Genomic DNA, 27,266 nt, shown 5'->3' with positions numbered 1-27,266 from the left:
CTTCCTGATCAGTGGTCGTTTTGGGCAGTACCACCCCCAAATGAGCAGCTGTTGTAACTGCGTGACTTGTCCAGAAGGTTTGGTCCGCTTTATAAAGTGCAGTGTGAAAGTGAACAGAATGAAATGAAGGTGTGGAATCTTTCGGCATTCCCTGCCCAATCGAATCGAGTCCCCCGGACTATCCTGGTGTGAATGCGCCCTAAAAATAAAATTTGGCCAACAAAAACAAACCAAGTGATGCCTCTTGCAGCTAACAGACAAGCTTAGCAAAGTTCCAGGAACTCCGCAGATACCTTCAAATTCTGGTTGGTGTGCTGCAGTTGGTTTCGGGGATGGGCGGCTTGGAAGCCTTGCCGTTTGCTGGTGAATTTAAGAAGAGGATGATGAAGTTGGACTTTGTGGTTCGTTGCCAGTTGGCGAGTAAACGACTATCAGGACTGTGCCTTTAGGCACTCCAAAAGTGCAGGCTACTGGAAAGCTACGTTGTGTAGTCTTTGAAGTGCTGCTTTATTTTTCTTTGGACTCATGCTGGTAGGCAGGATGGAGAGGAAAAGATAAAGGGTGAATTGTTGTGCCCAGGTTTTATAAGGGTCTGTGAAAACCCTGCTGTTAATTCTGGCATCATTGGTGACATTGTTCTGTCAACAAACAGGCGTGTAAACGCAATATCAAGGTCAGCAAAATGATTGAGGTCATCTCCATATATTGTACGATAAGTCCAATGAAATGGTCAGGACAGGTCTGACAGTTGTACTTCTAAGTAGAATTTTGATATCCTCCTCTTTGAAGAGAAAAAGCATCAGCGATATTGGGCCACATCTGCCCCCAACCACTCAATCGCTTGTCACTGAACTTACTGTCATGGTTCTTGTTTCTCCATCTGCTGCATTTTGTCTTGGCAAAAGATTTTTACTTTCCAATGTAAAATAAATGTATTTGATTGTGTAAGAGCTTCTTGGCAATGAGGCTGCTACCCACCAAGGCCAAACAGCAGCTCCTCTGTGTTTTGGAGGTTAAAGGTGATAGATGGGGCTTCAGTTTCAAAGACAGCAAAATTATCTCCATTAAAAAATCTTCAGATGTATTATTATCCACTTGGGTAGAATCTTGGAAGTCAGTTTCACTTGCTCATGCAGCTGCCTCTCTTTGGCTTTGAATAGCAGAACTGCACTCTGCTTTGGGAACCAGCTGAGCCCCTCTATGATGGGATGGCAATATGGCACCAGAGCAAATAAGGTGCCAGGGAAGGTCATTCTCAAGTTTGTTTACCTTTGTGTGGGAAGTGATATGGACAATATGCGCTTGATTTCTTTTTACAGCTCAACTGGGCCCAGTTTGTCGATGGCTCCTTGTTTTATTGGGGATGATCTGGGTATATGTTAATGGACCAGTATTGGCTAAAAAGCTGTCCACCTCATCCTGCTGGCATTGCTGCGCTCCTTAATGACAGCTGGGCTTTACAGTGCAAGCATTTGGCTGCAAATGAAAGTCAAAATTACAGTGTTTGTATTTGGTCACAGTGGTGATTGACTGTGTTCTGACACGGTTTTGCTAGCGGCTGTGATTCGGTTATCTCTTCTCTTATCAAAAAACACCAGTGTACAAAACATTCGGCCTGCAGCTTCACATATTTATCAGGTGCAACTCTTTGCTTTCACCGGTTGAAATGACGAACTTCTCAATTGTTGCTAATAAATGTTAGTTCTGTGACTAACTTGATGGCAGGAAAAAATGGTTTTGGTTTACTTTGCCCCTCCCTGTCTCGCACTCACTCTCTCTCTCAGGGTCGGGCTGACTGTTAGCATCACACGGCTAATGTTACCAAACGGTTGTTAACAGCTTCAAGGATTCAAGATGTTTTGATGTCAATATGAGTTTTTTGGGATGGCTTGGTTTCTGATGGTAGTTGTTGTGTTAGCTCAAGCTAACTGGGTGCATGTTTTTATTGTCTGGGATGGCAAAGGTACGACCCATGCTACCCTGGTATTCTTACCCTAACCAATGTCTATCGTCTTGCCTTAATTAAGTTAAGGCATCCAAGGAGGGCAATGAGTACTTTGTCTGACTCATTCTCTTGAACGCAATATTTCAAGAATGCATTCAGGGATTTTCTTCAAATTTGGCACAAACGTCCACTTGCACTCAACAACGAACTGATTCAATTTTGGTGGTTGAAGGTCAGAAGATCAAGGTCACTGTGACCTCGTCTTTCCACTTCTTGTGAACAAGATTTCTCAAGAACACTTTGAGGGAATGTCTTCAAATTTGGCGTAAACGTTCATTTTGAGACAGGGATGAATTGAATAGATTTTGGTGGCTAAAGGTCAAGGTCACTGTGACCTCACAAAACACGATTTTTGGCATAACTTAAGAACTCATGTGCTACTTATATCGGAATTTCACACAAATGTCTGATTGACACAAAGCGCGTTTAAGGCTCGCCCCCACTGGAGGGGAAACCAATTCATCGCTTTCCATTGATACTTCCGTCTGCTAGCAAACAACACAATACTGCTGAAAATAAATAAAGTAAATTTATGGTGGGATGCACTTTCATCGTGATATGATATTAAATCAGTTCTTTGGACAATGATGCGATATTGTCCGATATTACACAGTCTGCCCGATATGAGTTCAACTGAGTGCGATTCAGAGGCCTGCAATCAATATGAGACGATATTATCCGGCATTATTTACATATGAAATCAGAAATATTTCCACACTGCTGTGATTTATTCTAGAGTAAACAACATTATCCTCATCTGTCTTGGCTACTTGCCATCTGCCTGCTGCTGTTTGAGGTGACACAGAATTTCAAAATAAAAGTGAAACCTAAAGGGGCCGAAAGGTGGACATTTGGTCAGATACTGAATTAGTGACACTAATACAGCCCATCTTGAAACTGCTGATTGTATAGATCCTCAGCACTGTTGGGTTGTTTTAGGATTTGTTGCTTCTTTGCAGCCTGACTGTCATGGCTGCATATGAGTCTTGAGGCACACAAGCATTGGTAAAACACATTTGAAAAACAGCAGTATGACCTTTTAACTAACTCAGGATCCTGCAGCATTAATCCAGCTCACAGGCAGCAGCTGTTTCTCTCTCTTTATATCAGTGCATGAAGATCTGTAATGGAAGCTTTAAAAAAAAAAGCCTTAAGCATAAGTCCTTATCTACAGCAAACCCCATTCCAGTGAGTTAGTCTCGGGCTGATAGTTATCTGCTGAGAAGAGTGTGAGTCAACTTGGCCAGAATAAGGGAGCTGACGTCAGCCGTGTTGTGACTTTCAAAAGTTCTGAATGATTTTCTCTCTGGTTCCCTGCTGTGTTTCTTTTCTATGCGCAATATCAGACAGTTGAGACAATTTGTTGTGCTGTTCTCCGCAGGCTGTCCGCTGCTACGATTCGCTCATCCTTAAGGCCGAGGGCAAAGTGGAGCCTGAGCTATTCTGCCAGCTCGGCCACTTCAACCTCCTGTTGGAGGATTACCCGAAAGGTGAGTAATCTTTCCTCTTCACCTCCACTCGAGTGCTTTGCCGAGTCATCCTTTCCTCGCATGTTTCCAAGCATCTGGAGACACGCAGTCGGCTCCCCTCCAGCTTGACACAAATGCTGACTGCGCACATTTCCTCAGCGGTGTGTTGTTGTTGTGTTGTTGATAAATTCTCAGCCTCCCTCTCCTTTAAATTGCAGCATTATCGGCATACCAGAGGTACTACAGTTTACAGTCAGACTACTGGAAGGTAAGATACAAACACACACACGTGCCCTCGTGCTTACTTTCCCATTCAGGTAGAGATACTCCCACGCCCTGTCAGTTACACACACATATTCTTTCTTTGACACACATCCACTTGCTCATGCACAGGAAGCACGTATGGTCTCAGTTTGGTTAGATGCTGGTATAATATGCAGTTTCAGGTTCCGTGTCACAGTCATTTTGTGCTCCTTTCGCTGACACTTGATGACACTTTGCGGTGAGATTGATAGTTGTTGTTTTTCCTGATTACTGAACCACGTAGCTGTGAGGTCATGTAAATATGAATGGCTTTTGTTTACAAGGACACAGTTTTGGAGACACATGGTTGCATTGTGAACTTGGTATTATGTTTCTTTGTTGGTCTTACTAATCTGTTTAATTTGAACTATTGTCCTTCTCTCCATCCCACCCAGAATGCTGCCTTTCTGTATGGCCTGGGAATGGTCTACTTCCACTATAATGCCTTTCAGTGGTGAGTACAAACTACCTTTATGCCATTTGCACAGAAACTGTACACTCTAATGTTGTGGTTCCCAACTGGTCCAGATTTCTCTTTAGTCGTTAGTTCAAGGTCCATGCAGTTTAATAAATTCAGCGTCATGTTGTTAAGCTAGTTTGCCGTCTCTGTCAAGCAGCTGTCCGTTGCTAGCAGGAAACAGCACTTCAAAATAAAAGCTATGTGCTGAAAATTCACTGTACTTAAAAATAAAGAGTGTTTTTTACAAACTTGACGTGTTTGCAAAACACTTGCGGCCCATTCAGATTGGACCTGGGCCCCACTTTTGGACCACAACCCACCCGTTGGGAACCACTGCTGTAATGAGTCTGTTGTACTTTAAGTGTGGAAATATCGTCTCATCTTTGAAACATTGTGACTTTCTGCGAAACAATTCCACAACCGTCATTTTAAATAAGGTCTGTTTGGTAAATATGTAGCTGAGGCCAGCTGCCAGGTATCTTAGCTTAGCTTAGCTTAGCTTAGCATAAAGATTGGAAACAGCTTCAAATGTACATAGTATTATAACCATCAACGCTCATATCATTGTGTGTCTTGAAACTGGTATACCGCTGCAACCCGACAGCACGTTATAGACTCAGTCAAAATGTTTGTTTACAGTCACTTCTCGGTAGAAAACCGCTGCATGATTTAGTCTTGGTATGTTTGGGGGAGCCTGTTAAGAACAAAGAGTGAGCAGGACTAATATGCAGCGGATATGTTGAAACACTTCAATATGATTATGATTAGGCACAAAAAACACTTGGTTACGGTTCGGAAAACATTGTGTTTTTGGCTTAAAATACCTGCACGATTGCCCCAGGAAATGCTGCAATGTGTTGCTTAAAAACACTCCGTTTTGGTCGAACAATAGCTGCTGAAAACAGCACAGGAAATGCAGCAGGATTTTTCATAGTGCTATATCGCAGGCAACTGGACTTGCTTGAGTTTCATGAAGATAGGGCAATGTGTTCCCAAAAGCATCACCCCAATTTGGTGGCACAAACACTGCTGGAACTGTTTCAATTAGCTGCTGGAAAACAACCCATGTTGGTAGCACAACAAGGCTGAAAATGCAGCAGCCTGTTGCCAAGAAAATCACAGTTTTGGTGGCACTAACGCCAAGATGTGCAGCTAAAAACCCTCCATTTTAGTGCACAATATCCTGTGGAAACAGTGATTGAAATGCAACGAAGGGTAGCCCAATTTTTAGCGGTACAGACACCACCTGAAACGCTGCAATGTGTTTCTAAATAGCACAGCAGAACCACCAAGTTTGCAATTTTCACCCATCTCTGCAATTCCAAACAATCGCCAGTTGGAAGTGCCTGTTGTCATTGGTGTATCATCAGGGCTTCGGTCTATACAGTGTGTAATGTGGTTTTACAGGGCAGTTGCCAGGCAACCAACATAGATTCCATGAGACATGTAAATTCACGCCACACGTTTCCACTTGGCATCGGAGGAGACGTAACCTGTTGTTGATGCCACACACAACTTCAGCACAGGATCACACAGCTCAGTTACAGTTTGTATATGTTCATGTGTTTGTTGTTACCAGCTGCGTGTGAAGCTGTCCTGTGTTGTTTCCATGGTAATGCCACAACCAGACTAGCTCAGATCTCTTGACAGATTGAAAAGCGTCAAGACACAAGCATCATACAGTCAGAAATAGTTTTCAAGAGGCAAATGCATCATTCTGAAGAGGCCAAGGACGTCCTGCTCGCCTGCAGCGTTCCTCACAGCACCACAATGAAGCAAATACAGCTTGTGTTGTTTGACTGTGTGCTGCAGTATTGGTTTATTCAGCACTGTCTGATTGTGAAGCAAGAACAGCAGAAAGAAAGTACATAACAAATGGGGCATGTTCTCAGTTACTGTGGAAGGAACATCTTTAGTATTCAGTTGGAGATAGCACACATGCAGCGTGACTTGAATGAGCGCTGACTGTTTGACCGACAGAATGTGCTGCATCTTGGGTCGTGCTCACACCTGTTGTTCAGCTCCTTCAGCCCAGAACTAATAAAGATAGTTTCCTTTCAGATACACGGCAATTCTTATTTGTCTTATCCTTCCATCATATTATCGTAGTCTTCACTCATCATGCTCTCGTTGGTCCTACAGGGCGATTAAAGCATTCCAGGAGGTGCTGTACATTGACCCAGGGTTCTCCCGGGCCAAGGAGATCCACCTACGCCTGGGTCTCATGTTCAAGGTCAACACAGACTATGAGTCAAGCCTAAAGGTATGTCCACCCAAAGCTTACAGAAGCACAATTGTTCGGAAATTAGTAACATTAAACACCTTCCTTGAGCATTGTAGTAGTCCGAAAGTGATTCTTAGATTTTCCAATTGTATAAATTTGTGTGTCATACGTCTACGGCCTGGCGTCTTAAGCCCTAAACTTTGCTGAACCTCGATAGCGATGGCTAGTCTTGAGTTGAGCTAGGCTAGCTATGGATTTCAAGCTAGAAAAAGGGGGGAAAAGTAAAAATAGTACGTGTATAGATTTGTTTGCTTTCACCGCCATTGCTGCAAAGCAGAGTAGCCATATTATGGTAAAACATATTTATGAAGCTTCATTTAGACATGTTGGTAATGTTAGTGGGCGAATGTAGACGCAATAGATTGGTAACCCCTGAGCTAGCGCATGGTCATATAAAATCGCACCGCACGCTGGTAGGGACCAGGTGTGAGAGTGACATTTGAAAGGGTTTTTTAGCAAAATAGCAGAATTCACCTCTTTGAATTTAATATGGAAGTTCTCGAAAAGCTGCATTTGAAAGTATATTTTTCAATGTTCATAGTTTTACACTCAAAAATTGAAGTTTCATAGTTTCCAGAAGAAAAGATTCAGGGTGCTCATAGTCAAATGGTCAAATAAAAATTTGAAAGTGCAAGTTGAAAGATTATATATAGAACGTAAGCACAATATGATTTGTCAAACTTCAATCAAAACAATTTGAGTTGAAAAATTTCAAATGGCAACATCCGGGCGACCAAGGACAGGAAAGTCAGTCGAGCCTGAATGCAATTGAATGGATTTCTTGGTCTGTCTGTCATGTGAACCAAGAAAGCAGTTTTAAAATGCCAAAAGCCAAAAATTACTACCTTTTTTGTGGTTTGGGTTTTTTTTTAACATTGAAACTTGAATTTTTGGATCTAAATTTGTGAACATTGAAAAAAAAAGCATTTGAAAGACATTTAAATAAAGAAATGTCATATTTTGAATTCAAAGAGCTGAATTCAGAACAAATAAAAAATATTTAGTAGCTATTGAAATTAAAATATTTACCGGGACTTTAATAAACACTTCAGGCTTACGGTCATCGATTAACTTTGGGAACAAGAAAAGATGCAACAAAACAAGAAACATTTGTGAAAATTTCTCTCGAACTATCCAAAAGAATAATACTTATCCCTTTTAAACCTGAATAAACATTCATTAGCTTGTGCTGCATTCAGATGGTTTTCACAAGCCTTTAAAATATGGCAACAAGATATTATTTACAGATATTATTTAGTTTAATTTATAGCACATTTTTATCAGGTAATTTTCTTGGTTTGTTTATTTTTTTAATATTTTTATTTATTTATTTTTTACTTTTCTTTGTCCCTTTTTTTTTACTTTTCTTTTTTGCTTATTTTTGGGGATTTATTTTTCTTTTTTATGTTGCTTATTTTTAGGTAATTTTCTTGGTTTGGTTGTTTTTTGTTTCTATTCTTTTTTTTTTTACTTTATTTGTCCCTTTTTTTCAGGTAATTTTCTTTCTTTTTTTTTTTTTTTACTTTTTTTTGCTTATTTTTGGGTATTTTTTTCTCTTATTTGTTGCTTATTTTTAGGTAATTTTCTCGTTTATTGGGTTTTTTTCCTTTGTGTTTTTCTTTTAGATTTTATTTCTTTATTTTTGCTTATTTTCAGGTAATTTACTTGTTTGTTTTTGACTCATTTCATTTTTTACTTTTACTTTTTTCAGTTTTTGTTGGTTTTTTTTGCTTATTTTGGGGGATATTTTTTCTTCTATATGTTGCTTATTTTTAGGTAATTTTCTTGGTTTGGTTGTTTTTTTATTTTCATTTATTCTTGTTTGTTTTTGTCTCATTTCATTTTCTACTTTCTTTTTTGGCTTGTTTTTGAGTAAACTTCTTAGTTAATAACGTTAATAACATGTTAATAACTTGCTAATTTTCGGGGCCATTTATTAAGTACCTCATCGCCTTCTTCCCATGTTTGAGTAGCAGTGTCATTTCACAAGCTAATTTTACAATAAAGGCATATTACTTTTTAATAGATTTATGATGAAGCACAAGTGTTGAGTTACTATCAGCAGCTTTTTTTTATGTCTCAAGATTAGTTTAACACAGCGAGTGAGTGGAGCAGAACAGTAAAAGACGGGGCTCCCACTGCGACAATGCCACTGTGACTGAATGGCTCCTGGCAACCAGTGATATATAAAGCAGTATTATGGATGGATGGGGGATGCCAGTTGTTCTGTGTGTGCTCGTACTCATTTCTCCTCATGTTCTCTCACAGCATTTTCAGCTGGCTTTGATTGACTCCAACCCCTGCACTTTGTCCAAAGCTGAAAGTAAGCACCTTCTTTTTCATTTTGGATATGAATTTGATTATTTGTTCTTGTAGATGACAGAAAGTATAGACTTTCTGTGTTTATACGTGCATTTTTATGTGGGGTATAAACATCCAGACAGACTGCACCACTCACATCAATTGATCGCAGAGTGGAAAAGTCGTCTGCATCGTGTCGGCGCACAAAGAAAACAGCAGCAGGGAAACTCAAACACCTCATTGTGTTCACTGACTGTTAGATTATGTTCAGCTGCCGGGGTTCAGTCTGGGTAGAGCGCTGGCATTATTTGATATGCCGCTGCCATCTCATCTCTCCCGCCCCAGTACCTGTTACCTTGGCGACAGCAATATCCCTCTTTTTTTTGCCAAGCGTCTCGCTGTTTGCCTTTGCCTCATTGTGTCCCCCTCATTCCTGCTCTCGCTCACACACACACACACACATAGACACACAGACATAGCAAGGGCAGCCCCCGTCTTTCTTCCCCTCTCTCTCTCCCTCTCTGTCTCTCTCCCTCTCCCTCCCCTCCTCTCTCTCTCCCTCCATCTGCTGAGAGTCACTCAGGCAGCTTAGATCAGACACTGCAGCGCTCCAGACAAAGGAAGGTGCCGCCAGGAGCACGGCTACCTATCTGGTCTGTTACACCTCATGTAGACAGGCAACCTTGGGTTTCCTTACACCTATTTATTGACAACGCAGCGCTACTTTTCAAAGACTTGAAAAGACTGTGAGGCGGACTAACTCTGTGTAGGGGTGGGAAACCTTTTCTTAAACGCTTAATAACCTCTGTCTAACATGTTTCCTGTTCTCTCCTTTTACAGTTCAGTTCCACATTGCTCATTTGTATGAGATTCAGGTAAGTGCTCGCTTTTATTGAACTTGTGCCGTCTCCCAAGGACACGAGACGTCTGTTTGCCATTTGTAATTGTGGATAAATAAGTCTTGTGTTGATTGAATGTCCAAGGCGACGGGTCATTACAGAGCCAGCGCTGTGAAATCACAGGAACGCAGGGGATAGCCCTGCTTTTTTTTTTTTTTTTTTTTTTTTTTTTTTTTTTTTTTAAGTATTTGAACCAGGTGCTGACAAATTGAGGAGGGAGCAGGGTGCGTGAGTGGGTGGCATGCAGGACGGGATAGGAGATTACTCTGAGTCGATCGACGGGGTTGCCACGGAAACAAGAAAGTCTGTCTCCCCCTCTTTTGTATGCTGGTGGTCTCCTTCTCTCTCTCTCTTTATGTCGGTTTCAGTAGAGGAGTACAGTAGCTCTCGCTGGCATTGGGAGCGCTTCACGACTAATGTGCGGGGTTTTTTTGTGCTGTGTCAGAACACAACGCTGCAGTGGAAGGTCTTAGGTTGCGTGCTGCCGGTGAACAGCAAACGTTTGGAGGCAAAAAGTGGGCTAAATTTGGAGGTGTGGGGAGCGCCGTCAAGAACGTTACAATGGCGTTCCTGTTTTGTTGTGCTGCACATTGAAGAGATGAAACTTCACCCTTTCTAACTGGTGTTTTATTCTCTCTTCTCCCCACCCCTCTCATCACTTCTCCACTTCTCACATCCAGAAGAGATACCGGGCTGCCAAGGAGGCCTATGAAAGCCTCCTGCAGACGGAGGATCTTCCTGCACAGGTGAAGGCCACTACCCTGCAGCAGCTAGGTAAGACTGTGCAAAGAGGAACTTTGAATAAAAGTTTGTCTGTGTCCGAGAGATGGGAAAACATTACTTGATTTATTGTGTCGCTCGCCAGGCTGGATGCATCACACGGTGGAACAGCTCGGGGACAGAGCCAGCAGGGACAGCTATGCCATCCAGTGTCTGCAGAAATCTCTGGAGGCCGACCCCAACTCTGGACAGTCCTGGTACTTCCTTGGCAGGTAGGTCGCACACACATTCACGACATCAGAAGAGGGCGTAATTAAGCTTTGCAGTGCTTTGAAAATGATCTGAAGATGGTTAGAACTTACTGATCACAAAGTAAGTGGTCTCGTATGTCCTTGGATCCAAAGTAGCACTTCTCAGCCACGTGCAGTCTAGAAAAGTATCATGTTCAAATGATAATGTGAAGAAGGAAGCTCTTTGTCTGTTTGCATACATGTCTCCCATGTGTGTTGCCCCGCCCTCACAGCCTGTTTCTCCTGCAGGTGCTACTCTAGTATTGGGAAGGTCCAGGACGCCTTCATCTCTTATCGGCAATCCATAGACAAATCAGAGGCCAGTGCAGATACCTGGTGCTCTATAGGGTAAGGCTCAATGTCTGTCACCTTTTAGGTTTCTGAACTTTTGGAGTGACCTGTATTCTTACCGTCTTCTGTTTTTCAATCTGTCCAACCTTGATTCAATCACTTAATTATCCCTTACAACTCCCCTCCACGTTGCTCCTTCTCTCCGCACCTTTTGTCTCCTTCCATGCCTCCCTCTCCTCTCCCATTTCCTCTCCTCCCTCCCCAGGGTGTTGTACCAGCAGCAGAACCAGCCCATGGACGCTCTGCAGGCCTACATCTGCGCCGTGCAGCTGGACCACAGCCACGCCGCCGCCTGGATGGACCTGGGCACGCTTTACGAGTCCTGCAACCAGCCGCACGACGCCATCAAGTGCTACATCAACGCCACACGCAGCAAGGGCTGCACCAACACCACCGCGCTAACCCACCGCATCAAATGCCTGCAGGTGGGTGGAGAGAGGAAGTTAAAGCAGGAAGTGGCCGTACCGTGGCTGGTTGGATGCTGCTAAAACCAAAGTGGCATTTTGCTCACAGACCTTCACCAGTAGGGATGTCCCCATGAAGTCAGTGAAGCAGTCGAAATATTTGACAGGTGTCTCGCGCTGCATTAAGGAAGTTTAGAGAAGAGGAACATCAGTGATTCAGTTACAGACGCACGCTGTCACATCATTAATTGAAACTGCTGGCTGCTGTTAATTTAATTTCTGCGCTCCACGGGTCACTCCTTCACAACGCTGTTGACTTCCAGTGTTTTAACAGAGCTTAATTGGGCGTGTGTGACAGCTGGCGTACCTGGACAGACAGATTAATACGGCAGATACAGAGCCACCAGGAAAATGTCTGGATCAGTTTGGGACATCCCTAATTACAACTGCTGGCTGGTGTTGATTTGTTGATGCTGCTCTGGGGTTCACCAAATGCAGTTTGGTACATCTCATGTATTGTGGGCAATATCAATAACGAAATTTCTCTCGTCATGCAACTCAAAATGCATGCTGAGAACTACACGGAGATCTCTTTTTCTCAACCCTTCTAAAGTTGAAATGGAACAGGGTTTCTTACCGTTTCCTCTCCTGTTTTTTCTCTGCTAGCATCCCTGTGCAGCCACGAGTGTGCCAGATAAGCCTATGTATTATTCCACAGGGATGTGATTAGAGTATTCTGTCAGGCACAAAGCAAAGTTTTGCACCAACCGAATCCAGTGTTCAGAATCGCATAAAATCCAGGGATCTCTGATGGCATTTTATTTTTGCCTGGCTGTACACCTCCCAATTCTTTCAAGACCTTAAAGGGACAGTTAGGATTTTTTTGAAGTGGGATTTTAAGAGGTACTTATTCACAGTTAGTGTATTACATACAGTAGATGTCGGTTGATACATCCCCAGTTTGGAGAAGCAGAAGCTAACTAAAGCTAGCTCACCTGGTTTCATGCGTGCCCCATGTAGGTTGAGTCCTTGGCAGCGGCCCGTTCAATTCCAACCTGAGACTTTCTGCTGCGTGTCATTCCCTCTGTCTCCCACCTTTCCTGTCAATCTAGGGCTGCCCTATCAATCAAGGCAAAAACGCCAAAAAAATAATCCTAAAAAACAATATGACAGGGTGAGAAGTTAAAGGAACTCTTACCTTCATTGCATTTCACACAGCACTTTGTGCATCTACAACTCCCGCCTCCCTCCAAAGTCCCATCCCCCTCCTCCTACAACTCCACCTCCCTCCAACGGCCTACTCCCCCCTCCTCCATTACATCCTCATTACGTCTATGATAGACGTAGGCGTTGGCAAGGTAGCGTTAGATACACGGAAGAGGAGAGCGAGTGTAACGTTTCAACCAAGACAGTCAAACGCAACCCCAGAGTTTTAAAACTCAACCGGATACAGTGATGACTGATGAGTTTTACAATAAGGTTACAGTGCTAACGTTAGAGAGTAGCGTTAGCGTGACGAGTAAGTGGAAATGCACAAGGAAGATAACGTTAATGAGGGAACGTTACGTGAGCGGTTAGGTCAGTCGGAGGCCTCCACGTGGGGAAGACACACAGGACACTCGGCCAATCATTGCATTTGGTTGGAGTTTTCTCAGAACCATATGAGAATGCTAGAATTATGAGTTTGTATCTCTGGTGGAATTCACTTAAGTTTTAGTGTGCCATCAGCTTATTAATAGCATTTTAACCGAAACAAAGAAAAGCCTAAAATTTCCAGAAAGGTAAGTGTCGCTTTAAGTGAGCTTAAGCTTCTGTTTTCCTCAATGGAGTCTGGTGGATTTACATCATAGATAGGCTTTCCTGTCAAAACAGGCTGTCTGACAGCGAGGTAAAGCAGCAAAAATATTCTCAATATAGCGTACACTCATTTCTTTTGGTAGGTATTATTTTTCGCTGGCTAAAAGCTGGCCCCCATCCACAGCAGTACATTGCTCAGCTTTTGTGTCAGTACTTGAGCCTGCTTCTCCAAACTGGGGACGTGCGGACAGACGTCTTCTGTTTGTTACACACTGACTATGAATAAGCACCTCATACAACTCCACTTTAAAAAATCTGAACTATCCCTTTAACTCATACCTGGCTGATAGGTAACTGGCACCTTTTTTGAGCCCAAGTTTTTTGTTGCGTGTCCTGTGCAGTGTCATATTAGGGACGGAGTAATTTTCCTTTTTGTTAAGGATTATTTGAGATAGACTAATTCATGGTGAAACTACTGATAGCCAAACCGGGGTTCTAACAATCCCCATATCTCATGTGTTAATTTACCCATCAATATTTGTCATTCTCCTTTACATATGCATGAAGGAATGTTACATTTCCACCATGTTAGCATATACTCATGGCATTAAGACAAGCCCAGACGCTTGTTTTAATGGAACCGTGACTGTGTCTGGGATTACTGTTACTGAATGTCATTCAAGTACCTCCTTGTTGTGGTTGATGCTGTACATGACGTAGGTATACTCGCCAGCCGAGACACACAAGTTTGCATATCAACGTAGCTTCACTTGTGTTATAACCTCTACCTATTTGCCATTGCTGATCATTTCCTTGTTTTGAGGTCATCGTTTTTTTAATTTATTTTTTTAATTCCAAAAAAAAAAAAAAAGCCTTGTGTTTTATTATTTTTTTTGTTTTTTCACGTCGTTTTCCATTCCCCTAGGCTCAGTTGAGTAACCCCCAGCTCAGTAGCCTACAGGGTAAAAGTAAAATGCTCCCTCTTATTGAGGAGGCATGGAGTCTACCAATCCCAGCTGAGCTAACCTCCAGGCAGGGAGGCCTGAGCAGTGCACCACAGCAGGTGAGAGACCAGATAGAGCAACTTACACCTCCCCCTCCACCTCCCCTCCCTCCTTCCCTCCCCTTTCCCTACCTTTGAGTGCACACTCAGACACGTAACGTACACACAGACATACCTGCAGGTCAGCACATGCGCATGTTGTCCACACTGATGGGTAACACTTGAGCTTAACTCCACCTTCCACACTGTGTCTAAAGACGCCCGACAGCATGCACGAAAACACACTTCCTTTACTCACATCGGAGACCTTGAATTGATTCACCACACTTCTAATCCAACATGTCCAGGCTGCTTTATGGCATCTGTCCTGACCAAGGAGGGGTCCAGCCAAGTGTTACCCACCCCTGCACCCCCTTTCTCCTCCACAGCACCGTAGTCTCTCGGCTTCACCCATCACGCTCAGCTCACGTAAACCCAAAAACAAATCAGCAAAGCATTTGTGCTTTTTTGTTAATTCTTTCCCATTCAATTTCTCCTTCTATTAATCCTGTTTTTAATCTAATGTGGTATTCAGGATTAACCCCGCCCCCCCTGCAGTTCTTTAACAAATCCAGTTTGAGGTGTTGAACCTGCACCACGCTGCTGTTTGCTCTTAATCTGCTTTGGTTCAGAGTGGGAGAGATTAAAGTAATTCGAAGTCAAGTGGCTGTGTTTTAGGATAATTCTCACACTCATTTTTGGCTTCCCACCCCGCCCCCCCTTTCCCCAGTGTGATTGGTGAGGTCGTGCTGCCGTAGAGTATCCCCCTCCCAGCTTCCCATTGGCTCCGTCCATCTTCCTCCCCTTTCAGTAGTTGACCTTAGATGTCCTGCAGCTGCTCACAAAAGCCCCAGCAACGCCCCCTAGTGTTCCATTACCACTTCACTCATTCATGCCCATCATACAGTAGATGCGAGTAGCTCTGTTGTGTCCATGTTTGTGTGTGATCACTGTTGTGTTACTGACTTGTTGATTTATTGACTTGTGAGACCGATGTCAGTGTGAATGGGGATATTAGTCAAAGCAAGCTAATGCTACTCATGGTTAAATGCAACCATGAATTTTCCTCGAGCTAAATTCCCGGGCAGTCACACACGGCTCGTTTTGCAGAACGCGATGCAACCTTTCGCTTTAAAGGTCGAGTTCTGCTACTGTGCCCTTGAACAGCTGCAGCGGCCTTAAATTGTCTCAAAGTGCAGCAAGGATCGCTGTGAAAAAATTAACTGAAGACTTTGAGGGCTGCAGGTGTTGACATGAAGCTTTAGTGATGAACTCCCAGCTGCCCCGGGGCTGTCCTTGCCCTATGAAGTAACACCTTCAGATACACAGGAATGTTTTTGCTCTACATGTCCTGCTTGTTTGTCGAAGCGCCAACACAAAAATCACAGTGCTTCTCTCCTTGTCTCTCTGTCCTTATCCACCATCCCTTGCTTTGCCCTTCCCTCTTGCCGCACTGCTTTCTCCCCTTTGCTGCTTGATAAATAAACTTTTTACACGCTCCGTCCGTTTTATTTTCCCCCCTTTGATTCACTCTCTTTCCTCCCACAACCTTTTTGTCATGTCCGTCCATTTACGTTCTTTTCCTCCTTACATTTCTTTTGCTTCCCTCTGCCTGCGCTCCCGCAATCCCCCTCCTCCATCTCCAGGCTTGTAAGCCCAATCACAGTGCAGAGGGCGGGGGCTCGGGTCAGTCTCTGCCCCCTCACGTGGGCCCGTTGGGCCAAGCGGAGGACCAGTCCTGCCCAGCAAAGAGGAGAAGAGCATCCAGCCCGGGCAAGGTAAACACCACAGTGTCTACGTCATTTGACTGCTGCTTTCGTCTTACAGTCAGCATCATACAATCGTGCATTGTGAATCTTTCAGGGTGATTCTTGGGTCAGTAACCCACCACAGCAGCCAGTTCCCAACTGGTACCTCTCCCCACAGAAATTACAGGTACGTAACATCCCTCATTTTGTATTCGTCTTCATGTATGATCTCGACTTGTGTGTGAGCTCTGGGTTTGGTTATCTCATCTCCAGGTGCTGGAACAGTTGCGGAGTAACCGGGCCAGCCTGAAGCCGCCGCAGCTCCAGATGCTGGGGCAGCTGGAGGCTCAGTTCGCCATGATGCAGCAGCACCAGCACCAGGTAGGAACCTCGAATGTGTGACAGTAGACGTGAGTCAAAACGGGCTGCGTACTCTCCACCATCAAAAAATGCACAATTCTCTCGTTCGACAAGCATTGCGTGTGCCACCGCATTACATTTCCACAGTGCACATTCCATTAAAGATGGTGCTGGGTGGGTGAAGGCTTAAACCCTAATTTGTAGAATAAATAAACTCATTAATCCAGAGTGTGTAAACACTGCGAGAGTTTTCAGGTCTGACGAACGTGAGTCAGTGTGTGTGTTTGTGGCATGCGTAGGCGTTAACCGTTGTGGTTTGGCACGTAGACAGAACAAGCTAGAGCAAGAAAGTTTAACCATTGACAGGTAAGAATATGAATTTCAGTTGTTTTTCTTACTCTGAATGTTGTTTTTGGTGGTGGAGCTCACCCATCTGGTTCTCCCGATGGCATAAGATATTTTCAAGTGTTTATGGCTGCCATCTTGTCTTGTTACAGATGAGACAGAATGCCTCAGGAGGTCAGGTGCGCCCATCTCTTCCGAACGGCCCCACCACCAACTCCCTCCCCTCCCCAAACCCCAGCCTCCACACCACGCGGCCCCACCTGGGACCCCACCGACCCCTGTGTCCGCCTCAGCCGCTGGCCAACGGGCCCGTGGGCCCCGGGACACACGGACACTCAGACTCTCTCCCTGTGGGTGACAGTAGTAACAGTAGTAATAATCAGTCAGGGCCCACGGCCACAGGACCCAACGGAGACGTGCCTTACCTGCAACCTGCCGGCAGCGGCGACGCAGCACTGCTACCTCACACCTGCACAAGCACGCAAACACAGGACGCCACGCCGCGCCAGGCCCTGCACCTAAACTCCTCTCAGGTTTGACATCACTATTCGTCTTTTCTTTCACTTCCTGTGACAGAGCATCCACACGTCCTAAAAATTAAAACTCCCTCTGGCAAGTTTGCTCAGTTAAGAAATGGATATAATTCTGTCTTATCCCACTGACCTACTTGGCTCTGTTGTAAATCACTGTCAAAAGAGAAAATCCGTCAACTGGTTTCATGAATCAAGCTGTGAAATCCCTCCCACGAGACTGCGATAAATTAAAGTATGCAGGAATTCTGACGTACATCCCCAATGTTTGATATTGAGCCAAGATATGACGTAAGATGTACCATGTGACACAAATACAGAAAATGAATCTGAAGTGGGACATTTGGGTTTATCAGTGGTCTCTGGTAGGGCTCACAACCACAGACTGAATAAAGTAATGGATGTAGCCACCGTGATGTCGCCCACTGGCAGATTTTTGGAGCCAGAAGTGGCCATATTTGGACAAAAGGTGGAGATAAGCCTAACGCTAGCTGCTAGCTTGGTTAGCATGAGGCATTTACAGCTATGGTAAAGTGTGAAAATGTCAATGCTAATTTTTGCTCATGAAAAAAAGCTTAAAACCATGAACACAAAAAGTACTTTCCAAAAAATATCGACCTCAAGTGGCCATTAGAGGAACTGCAGTTTGTGGCACTTCTGCATTGACTGAATTTTTCAACCTGGGATGTTGCTGCTCAGTTATAACAGTATAAGTATATAACAGTTGTGCTCTTCTTCCTTCAGGGGCTTCAGACGGGGTGTGTTCCACATGCGACAGGCTCCAGTAGTGAGGGGACCCTCTCTCACCCCCAGACCCCCAACTCCATCGCCCCTGTGCACCCCAACAATCAGGTTGGACATTCCACTAACGCCCTATCACCACGACAGCAGGCTCACAACCACCTCCCATCTCCTCCCTCCCTCCCCCACTCCTCTACCTCAGGTGGAACAGCACCTGGTGCGTCCGCTACCAAAGATAGCAACACCGCAGCCGCCCTCATCACGGCAGCTGCATCCCTCGGCAACGGGGGCTCTGAAGGCAAGACGCCATCGCCGCGGCCATCAGCTGATGGCAAAGTGGCGCCGACAGATGGCCTAGCCAATCACGTACACTCGGGGGACAGCAAGGTGGCAGAAGGCGGCGAGAAGCCGAGCCTTAGCGCAGACAATCCTAGACTATCTGCCCTGCTGGCAGGGGGGAAGGGCCCAGAGGAGGGCGAGGGACCGTCACAAGGGACTGCATCCACAGCATCCGCCACGTCCGAGCCCCACAAGAAAGTCAACAACATCCACCCGGCCGTCCTGCCCTCCACCCCCCACGCGCAGGGCAGCTCGGCTGCCTCCTCACCCATCTCTGCCATATCCACCGCCACGCCCTCACCCAAATCCTCAGAACACACCCAAACAGGCGCCCACAGTCCCGCCACCGCCGCACCTGCTGCACCTGCCGTGAACGGGAACAGCAAAGGAGGCATCTCCGAGGACTCTCAAAGCCCGCTGAAGGCTGAGCCGCCCACCGTCACCAGTCTCAAAGCTACGCCTCCACACGGACACAGCTCCTCTTCATCATCATCTTCAGTATCCATCTACCCCAGCTCCACAGACGTGCTAAAGGCCTGCAGGTGAGACTGAGAGCCCTCATTGTTTTTTTTCACACCACAGTGTCCTGCGGATGCACTCAGACAGTATCCTGCCGGCCCTGTTTCATTCCTCCTTTGGCAGGAATGATGCTCCTGGCAAGGAAATGATGGCATTGACAAAAGCACGATGACAGACAGTCACGCCATGACAGAGCTTTAAGTACACAAGACCTGCATTAGCTTTACAGCATGTGGTAAACTCTGTTTTTGCACACTAAAGCAGGGGTTTAGAAATGAGTGCAAGGTACAAAAATGGTTTTGATGAGTGTAAATGGGTGGCTGCTTCAGCTTCAGTGTGATGTATGTCTTCCATGTTTTCCAAAATGTTACAGACCTGAGGTTGAGATTGGTGAGGTCACATGAGTTTACACGATGAATCTATCAGAGTTTTAAGGCTTTAGCTGTGTATAAAATGGTGCAAACATGAGTTGGTTCGGCTGAGCTGGTGGTTTGTTTTGAAAATGTCTCCTCCTAGTGGAGTTTCAGAGGAACTACAGAACCAAAGGCAAATAATTATGTAACTGTAAACAACACCGAAGGCTACTGGGCAGTCTTGTTGCCGTGCAGATATTATTTAGCACAGATACCTCCATTTGGTTGCTTCTTCTATTTTAATTTCTATGGAAATTACTTTTCCCATATTTGAGGTGTGATTGGTAAAACATGACAGTTAAATGGACTGCTAAGACGGAGTGTATCTGAGCTCTGAGGTAGGACAGCATTATTTCCTGGTGTTTTATTTGTCTCTCACTTGCCTGATTTATGATCTGTTTCATCTGTGCCATCACTGTAAAACACTCTCTGCGTCGTGTGTGTGTGTGCAGAAACCTGGGGAGGAACGGTCTCTCCAACAGCAGCATCCTCCTCGATAAGTGCCCCCCGCCCCGGCTGCCCCCTCCGCCCTCACCAGCCCTGCCCAAAGACAAGCTCAACCCTCCCACTCCTAGCATCTATGTGAGTATCACCCACCCACAAGGCTGCAAGCTACTCTAACCTCCTCCTCCACTCGCCCTAAACACCTCCTGTCCCCCTTTAACTTCCTGTTTCCTGTCCTGACCAGCTGGAGAACAAGAGGGACGCTTTCTTCCCCCCACTGCACCAGTTCTGCACAAACCCCTCCAACCCCGTCACTGTCATCAGAGGACTGGCTGGAGCACTCAAACTGGGTAAGTGCATTGTTGTCAGTGTGTATTATATGTGTGTTTTTCCTTCAAATCACAGAGACATCTAACTTCTTTGCCCGCTTCTCTGCAGACTTGGGTCTGTTCTCTACAAAGACGTTGGTCGAGGCCAACCCAGAGCACCTGGTGGAGGTCTGGACGCAGCTCTCTCAGCCCGCCGACGAGAACTGGGACCCGACTGGCACCAAGAAAATGTGGCGCTGCGAGAGCGCCCGCGCCCACACCACCATCGCCAAATACGCCCAATATCAGGCTGCTTCCTTCCAGGAGTCCCTGAGGGTGAGATATGCTTCATGTCTGTCCACTTAGGGCATCTAAGGATACAAAAAAAAATTTATTGTTGGCATACTGCTGGCTTAATGCACTTCCTGTTTGTTTCCAGGAGGAGAATGAGAAGAAGGCACTAAAGGAGCCGTCGGACACAGAGCCAGCATCAGCAGAGAGGTAATGTTCTTTAGATTTAGTTTGATTATTTAGGCGGATTAGAAAGCTCCAGACTCTGAGCATGGTTTTGAATTGATTTATGTTTTAAGAAATGCTTTTGTGTGTGTCTTCAGCATTGCACGCAAAAGAAGGGGACCCTTAAAGCACATCAAGTTCGGAACCAACATCGATGTGTCGGATGAAAGGAAGTGAGTATGATCTCGTCGTTGCCTTTTAGATGCCTTCAAACGCTCAGAGCATGTCAACATACAAGCGCCATACCCACTTTCTTTCAGGTGGAAGCAGCAGCTCCAGGAGCTCAGCAAACTGCCGGCCTTCGCTCGGGTCGTGTCCGCCGGCAACCTGCTGAGCCACGTGGGTCACACCATCCTGGGCATGAACACAGTGCAGCTCTACATGAAGGTCCCTGGGAGCAGGATAGCAGGTTCATACACACCCACACTCCCTCTCTTTGACACACCTTCAGCTTTTCCGTGTGGATTTGTGCAGTGACGAGGTGTGTGTGTGTCTCTCCAGGTCACCAGGAACACAATAACTTCTGTGCGGTCAACATCAACATCGGACCAGGAGACTGTGAATGGTTCGCAGTGCCGGAGCCCTACTGGGGAGTGATGAGCAACTTCTGTGAAAAGTAAGACAGATCAAACCAAGGTGTACAGATGTGAATCACACCGTCGCCCCTCGGCTCCTGTATGCATCATAACTGCCGCTCTCTTCCGCACCTCCAGGAACAACATCAACTTCCTGATGGGCTCGTGGTGGCCCAACCTGGAGGACCTGTATGAGGCTGACGTACCCGTCTATCGGTTCATCCAGCGACCGGGCGACCTGGTGTGGCTCAACACCGGCACCGTGCACTGGGTCCAGGCCATCGGCTGGTGCAATAACATCGCCTGGAATGTCGGACCTCTCACAGGTACGCAGGGGATTATGGGATATGGGTTGACGTTAATGGTACTCAAGCGGCTACAGGATGGTCTATTGTACTTGTAATATTCCCCCACATTTCTTAAAATCCTTCGCTTTGTTTGTCTTCGACCACTTGGCTTTGTCAAGTACAACATGTAGTACTCCGTCTCTCCAGGATTTTGTGGGCTTTTTTGGGATTGTCGCAGACCTATTTATTGAAAAGGTCCTAATAAAATACTCCATTGTACATCGGCCGCCATCCATTCGAGGGTACCCAAATACTTCCGCCAAGTCGAGCATACCCAAAGAGGCTAAAACACCCAGAAAGCAGACACCATCCCTTTATGTCTAGCGCCATCCACTGTAACCCTCCAACATCGCAGCTGCAGTTACATTACGCTTGTGTCGTACCCCTTCATAGCCTTCATGTAATAGCCTTACCAGAAACAAGGAAGTAATTTGGTGGCATTGCACGGGGGACTGCTGTGATTGGTGAAATTCATGGGAATTGGTCAAATTTGTTGCTGTGATAGAGCAAGATTTCTCACAGAATTCACAGGGGTTGGTGATATGTGCGTCAATTGTTGCGATCGCTTGTCTTACACGAAGTATATCTGATATGATGACCTTTAACGTGATGTTTGAAATGCTCTTCTGCTGATTACTGACCTTTTTAGCTGATCACTGAGCTGATTACTGCAGGAGGTTATTGTCAATCTAACCGGTGCACTTATTTATGCTATCCACGTCACCGCTTCCCAAAGTCTGTTTTTTGATGCGTCTGTCTTTGCGATGGCGTCTTTCATTGCACATAAACATCTCCTAGTGTCTAAAGTTCATGTCAAGTAACGTTCAGTATGTTTCCCACTTATTTCTCAGCCCACCAGTACAAGCTGGCCGTGGAGCGCTACGAGTGGAATAAGCTCCAGAGCGTCAAGTCCATGGTTCCCATGGTGCACCTCTCCTGGAACATGGCACGCAACATCAAAGTGTCCGACCACAAGCTGTTTGAGATGATCAAGTGAGTCGCAGGATCTCCCAGAAGTTTGTTTGCAGAAGTTGGATTCTCTCTTTTTTTTTAATGTAACACAATGTATTTTTGTCCCAGGTACTGCTTGCTGCGGACTTTGAAGCAGTGCCAGTGGGTAAAGGAAGCCTTGGCGACGGCCGGCAAGGAAACGGTGCTGAGGCCGAGGACCAGGGACGAGCCGGCCCACTACTGCACCATCTGCGAGGTCAGTGAGCACACGGGGAACATTTCAGCGTCAAGGGTGTGAATTCTAACAGGATTTCACATTTGCGGAGAAGCAGCTCACACTTATTTCAAGTATAAAATCATTGTCTCGCCATGTTCTTAAGCGCTCACATTGGGAACGACACGCTGTACCGTACATGTTGGATTGGAACCAAATGTCCTGAGTGTACCTCTGCTGGTCTGAGTTGAATCAGTCTGAAAAATATGAGGGAATAAAACTGAACGGTTGCATCTCAGTGCATATGTGTATGTCTATGTGATCCATAAGACATTGCACTTTACAGATGCACACATGGAGGGAAGGGTATAGTAGATATTCTGCAGTTCTGCTGTCGCTGACTTGTGATCAGCTGTTCCTTTGACACTGAATTAAAGGACGACTCAGTTTTTGTTTGAGCTAATTAACAGCTCTGCTAATGGGTTTTATTTGAATGCAGCGCTTTCGGCTGTTTAGCAGAAATGTGTCCATATCCAATTAAATGTCTGCTGTCATTGTGTCCTCGAAATTGCTCTATTATTCACCGTCTGTGGAGCAGCTCCGGGATTTGTCTCTGAATGACATCATCGCTGCAGTCTGCCATCGCTCAGCTTCATTCAGATTCATAAATAAAGCTCAGAGTTGCAATATAATAGCAATGACATTGGAGCCATTCAGTCTGCACGCCCTCTCATGTGAGTGTTTGTGTGTGTGTCCTCTGCAGGTGGAGGTGTTCAACCTGCTGTTTGTGCGCCGCGAGCTCCTGTCCAAGAAGCAGTACATGGTCCACTGCCAGGACTGTGCCAGGAAAGGCAGCGCCACGCTGGACACCTTCGTGGTCCTGGAGCAGCACAGGATGGAGGACCTAATGCAGGTCTACGACCAGTTCACTTTAGTAAGTCATCTGACAGAGGGAGAGACACTTAAAGCGCCTGTTTCAAACTAAACATTTAAGTGAATCAGTTCATCTGAAATTTAAATACAGAAGCTAGTGATTGACAGAGTAGCCCTTTTTACACAGAGGTTGTGTGATACAGCAGCTGTGAAGTCCCATAATTTAGCCACCCAAGTGTGTGATTTTAGATGGCATGCTGGCACCCTGGAAGCAAAAGTTGGCGCGACTTGTAACACAAGTGTCTGCCTCTCGTGTGACATAGAACAGTGGCATTAACATGGCAGTAACAATCATTTAGCACCTGTTGTTATATGGCAGTTGATTTCGTCCCCTTCTTGGAGGTTACGAAGCTCCTGGACGTCATTGTCTTCCCATTTTGCAAACACTTAAAGCTGCAGTTCGTCTGCCAGCTAGCTGCTAACTGCTACCACCTGCTTTCAAATCTTCTTGTGGTGGGTTGCACACGGAACAAGCCGTCAAAATGTCGCACCTGCCCCGTCCTGCCAGCTGACCCTCAACACAGATTCGGTGCTGCTACTACCTCCACAATTCTGCAAGTGTAGCTTTAAGAAAGAACCGCAAGAATAATGGTGCGACATTCCCACCTTGAACAGGCTGTGTAAAAGTGGCGTAAGTGACTCATGGGAACAACAATTTTTTAAATCGGTCCAGCATTTAGAGAGTGTGCAGAAGAGGCTACGATGCAACCACTATGGGTATGTTACATTTAAAGTGCTTGTCTTTACCACTGACATGTTCTGAATATGAGTGTCTTACAAGATTCATAAACCCCCCCAACCTGTTTTGTGGTATCTTTTGCTTGTTCCGATGTATTTTGTGTCCCAAGCCTTGCTAAAGGAGATGTCATGTTCGTAACACACGCACAGACCCTCCAGAGACATTAAACGTCCCTACCTTTCACTTGTTGCAGTCTGCTTTGTGTTCAAGTCTCGCTAACGGAGAAGTGTTGTTCTGAAATTATAAAACAGGTGACTTGTTGCAGCAAGAAAATGGTGGAAACGTTAGTGAGCTGGAGAGAGGAGTGCAAGTAATGTTTGTAATAGGCTGAATATTTAGCTGATATGGACGATGCGGAACAGTCCAAGAGTTTTCTCTCCTTTCGTCAAACTTGGACACAAAACAAGTGGAAGGTATGGAAAAACATTTCAGTCGTCTGTAGGGTCCTTTCTGTAATGCCGTAAGACACCTACATTACCGATCTGAGCCTGTCAGTGGCAAAAACAAGCAAATTTAATGAACGTAAATTGATGGTGAATGCACCCCGAGTGGCTCCGCAACAGCCTGTTTCACTGATGCTGGCTGCAGCAATTTCCAAACTTATTGTTCCCTCGTGTCAGGGTTAGCAGATTGGTCAAACAAGGATGTTTTAAACAGATAATGTTTATGGGGTGACCGGTGATGGGTGTGGTTACAATTAAATCCATACGACGTGATGCCAGTAGAGGTAGAAATCTTACAATGTATCGACATGTTGACCTGTCATACTGATAAATTCAATGCCATGACTAATTCTCGTGTCTGCTCTTCCTCCCCAGGCCCCTCCTCTTCATTCATCTTCATCTTGACATTAGGCGTCACCTCTTTCTTCTTCTGCTGTGGAGCCATGAAGCCCATTTACAGGAACTTGTATTAAGATTTAAAGAAAACAGACAAAAAAAAAAAAAAAAATACCAGAACAAACATCTACATACGCGGACCATTTCTGATATTCAGGAAAGCCAAGGCCGTCTCCCCCCCCACCCTCACCACCCTCACCACCCACCACCGCCCCCTCCCATTATGGCTGGTCTCCATAGCGACGGCTGGAGGCTGAGGCGGCCGAGTGTGTCTGTCTATGCAACCTGTTTGAAGTGCTGGGGCCTGGCCCTTCCAGAGGGGGGCGCCACCGAGCTCGCTAACAGGACTTGTTTCTCTCTTCCCCCCTCCCCCCGCCTCCCTCCCAGCCCCCTCTCGTGACAATGGCTCAGCCCTGTTTTAATGGAGGACTTAATCAAAAATGGTTGGGAACAGGGGGACAAGGGGGAGGAGTGCGTGATGAAAAAATGTTTTGTAGATACTTGTTAAATGTCACAACTGGCAACACCACCCGAAAAAGACTACTGACTTGACAAGCTTTCTCTCTTTCCCTTCTTTTCTTTTTCTATACTGGTAACAGGATGAAACGTTCGCTTTGATTTAGAGAATCCCCCCCGAAATTCTCTTCAGTTTTCCCTTCTAAGGAGCACTAGCCTAACTGGTCTTTTTCTATGGTAGATAGTAATTTTAAGACTCTTTGGACAGCAAAATCTCCAAAAAAAATTTGTAATGTGAAGAGTTAAGGTGATTTTCTTTTTCTTTTCTTTTTTTTTTTTTTTTTTTTTTTTTACAGCTTTTACGTTTTATCTTCGTCTTGTTCTTTTAAAAACTTTTTGTTTATTAGGTAAAAAAGGAAAAAATATGAAAAAAAAAAAATCTTACTAGCCAAGTCACAAAGAGAATGGGTTGCACATAGACTTATGGAATAAAGTTTAATTTGTGATTTTTTTGTTTCGTTATGTTTCTAATCTTGATGTAAATTTACACTATTTATAAATACATATTTATTGCTTGAAAATATTTGTTGATGGAATGCTGTTATTTTTTCCAGAGTACCTGCCATTAAATTTGAAGGAGTTTTGTCATTTTAACACAACTCCTCTTACATTTTCTATATATAAATAAAATTGCTTAGCAAGCATTGTACAGAAACGGACATTTAAAATTGTTTTATTGTTTGAAGAATGTTTTATGATGAGTCAATAAACACAAAGTTGTCAAATTATCCATGCATTTTGGTTCCTCAAACACACCGCAACACTTCTTATATGTAGCATTCTTTACAGGTATTATTAAAATAAAAACAAACACCTGTAAAAACATTGATGTGTAAGAGTACAGGCCTGAAACCCAGCAGACAATGTAGCTGTAGACTGACACACACAGAATCCTACACTGAATGCCAGGTTCAGAACTCACCCAGTATCTCAAAAATGTCATTTTATATTTATAACAAAAATGTCTTGTGTCCTCTGAACTACCCATGCAGTCTCGGATTAACTCCGTTGAAGGCTTTTCTCTTCACAGTGGGTGGGCATTCGAGACATTTCCTTTGAAATCTAAAAGCTGCCTGGCAGAAAGATCACATGCAGAGTGTTTGAACTACACATGGACAATGTTAGAAAGGAATTCCAATAAGAGAAATTAACAGGCTGCTACATATGAGCCTCCTGTCATTCTCAAGTGTCCTGATCAACCTGGCTGCCAGCAGAGACCCAGTAGCCAGATGTAGCTGCTGCCAGCCCCACAGGATCTACACTGACTACTGAGCAACCGCTGTGCACCCTGTTGCTCTGCAGCTCCAGTTTGAGCCAAAATGGCCGCCCAGGTGTCACATTGTAGCCAAGACAGGAAATGAAGAGGAGCAAAACTTCTTCATGCAGAGGGAATATGACAAACAAGCAGGCTCCCTGGGTCTCAGATGTGTTGTCAGCGTTGCAGGTGAGGATGTGACTAAGAACATACAGCTGTAATACAAAAACTTCCCGATAAAAGTTGTACTTCTGCACCCGAAATGGTCTTTAATGTGAACAGACAGCTAACAATGCTAACAGTGCAGCA

General features: G+C 45.0%; 1 protein-coding gene across 2 annotated transcripts in view; it reads left to right on the top strand.

Moving 5' to 3' along the window:
* The window catches only part of LOC125884646 (lysine-specific demethylase 6A-like), a 33,476-nt gene extending 7,046 nt beyond the window's left edge, over window positions 1-26,430 (top strand). The window contains exons 3-30 of one of the 2 annotated variants that reach the window (XM_049569623.1): window positions 3,387-3,495; window positions 3,693-3,742; window positions 4,173-4,231; window positions 6,380-6,500; window positions 8,790-8,844; window positions 9,663-9,697; window positions 10,402-10,495; window positions 10,587-10,713; window positions 10,981-11,079; window positions 11,288-11,507; window positions 14,209-14,346; window positions 15,972-16,103; window positions 16,189-16,260; window positions 16,347-16,454; window positions 16,931-17,311; window positions 18,053-18,930; window positions 19,773-19,902; window positions 20,009-20,114; window positions 20,203-20,408; window positions 20,512-20,573; window positions 20,687-20,761; window positions 20,849-20,997; window positions 21,090-21,204; window positions 21,302-21,489; window positions 22,362-22,503; window positions 22,591-22,717; window positions 23,439-23,609; window positions 25,166-26,430. In XM_049569623.1, coding sequence (XP_049425580.1) covers window positions 3,387-3,495; window positions 3,693-3,742; window positions 4,173-4,231; window positions 6,380-6,500; window positions 8,790-8,844; window positions 9,663-9,697; window positions 10,402-10,495; window positions 10,587-10,713; window positions 10,981-11,079; window positions 11,288-11,507; window positions 14,209-14,346; window positions 15,972-16,103; window positions 16,189-16,260; window positions 16,347-16,454; window positions 16,931-17,311; window positions 18,053-18,930; window positions 19,773-19,902; window positions 20,009-20,114; window positions 20,203-20,408; window positions 20,512-20,573; window positions 20,687-20,761; window positions 20,849-20,997; window positions 21,090-21,204; window positions 21,302-21,489; window positions 22,362-22,503; window positions 22,591-22,717; window positions 23,439-23,609; window positions 25,166-25,195 — 4,179 coding nt within the window. In that variant the 3' untranslated portion in view covers window positions 25,196-26,430. The remainder of the gene's footprint in view (window positions 1-3,386; window positions 3,496-3,692; window positions 3,743-4,172; window positions 4,232-6,379; window positions 6,501-8,789; window positions 8,845-9,662; window positions 9,698-10,401; window positions 10,496-10,586; window positions 10,714-10,980; window positions 11,080-11,287; window positions 11,508-14,208; window positions 14,347-15,971; window positions 16,104-16,188; window positions 16,261-16,346; window positions 16,455-16,930; window positions 17,312-18,052; window positions 18,931-19,772; window positions 19,903-20,008; window positions 20,115-20,202; window positions 20,409-20,511; window positions 20,574-20,686; window positions 20,762-20,848; window positions 20,998-21,089; window positions 21,205-21,301; window positions 21,490-22,361; window positions 22,504-22,590; window positions 22,718-23,438; window positions 23,610-25,165) is intronic. The other variant, XM_049569624.1, reaches the window with a different exon arrangement.
* The last annotated feature ends 836 nt before the right edge of the window (window positions 26,431-27,266 follow it).

Source organism: Epinephelus fuscoguttatus, linkage group LG24 (genome assembly GCF_011397635.1).
Source record: "Epinephelus fuscoguttatus linkage group LG24, E.fuscoguttatus.final_Chr_v1".
Classification (NCBI taxonomy): Eukaryota; Metazoa; Chordata; class Actinopteri; order Perciformes; family Serranidae; genus Epinephelus; species Epinephelus fuscoguttatus.
This window is presented reverse-complemented; position numbering and strand designations above follow the sequence as displayed.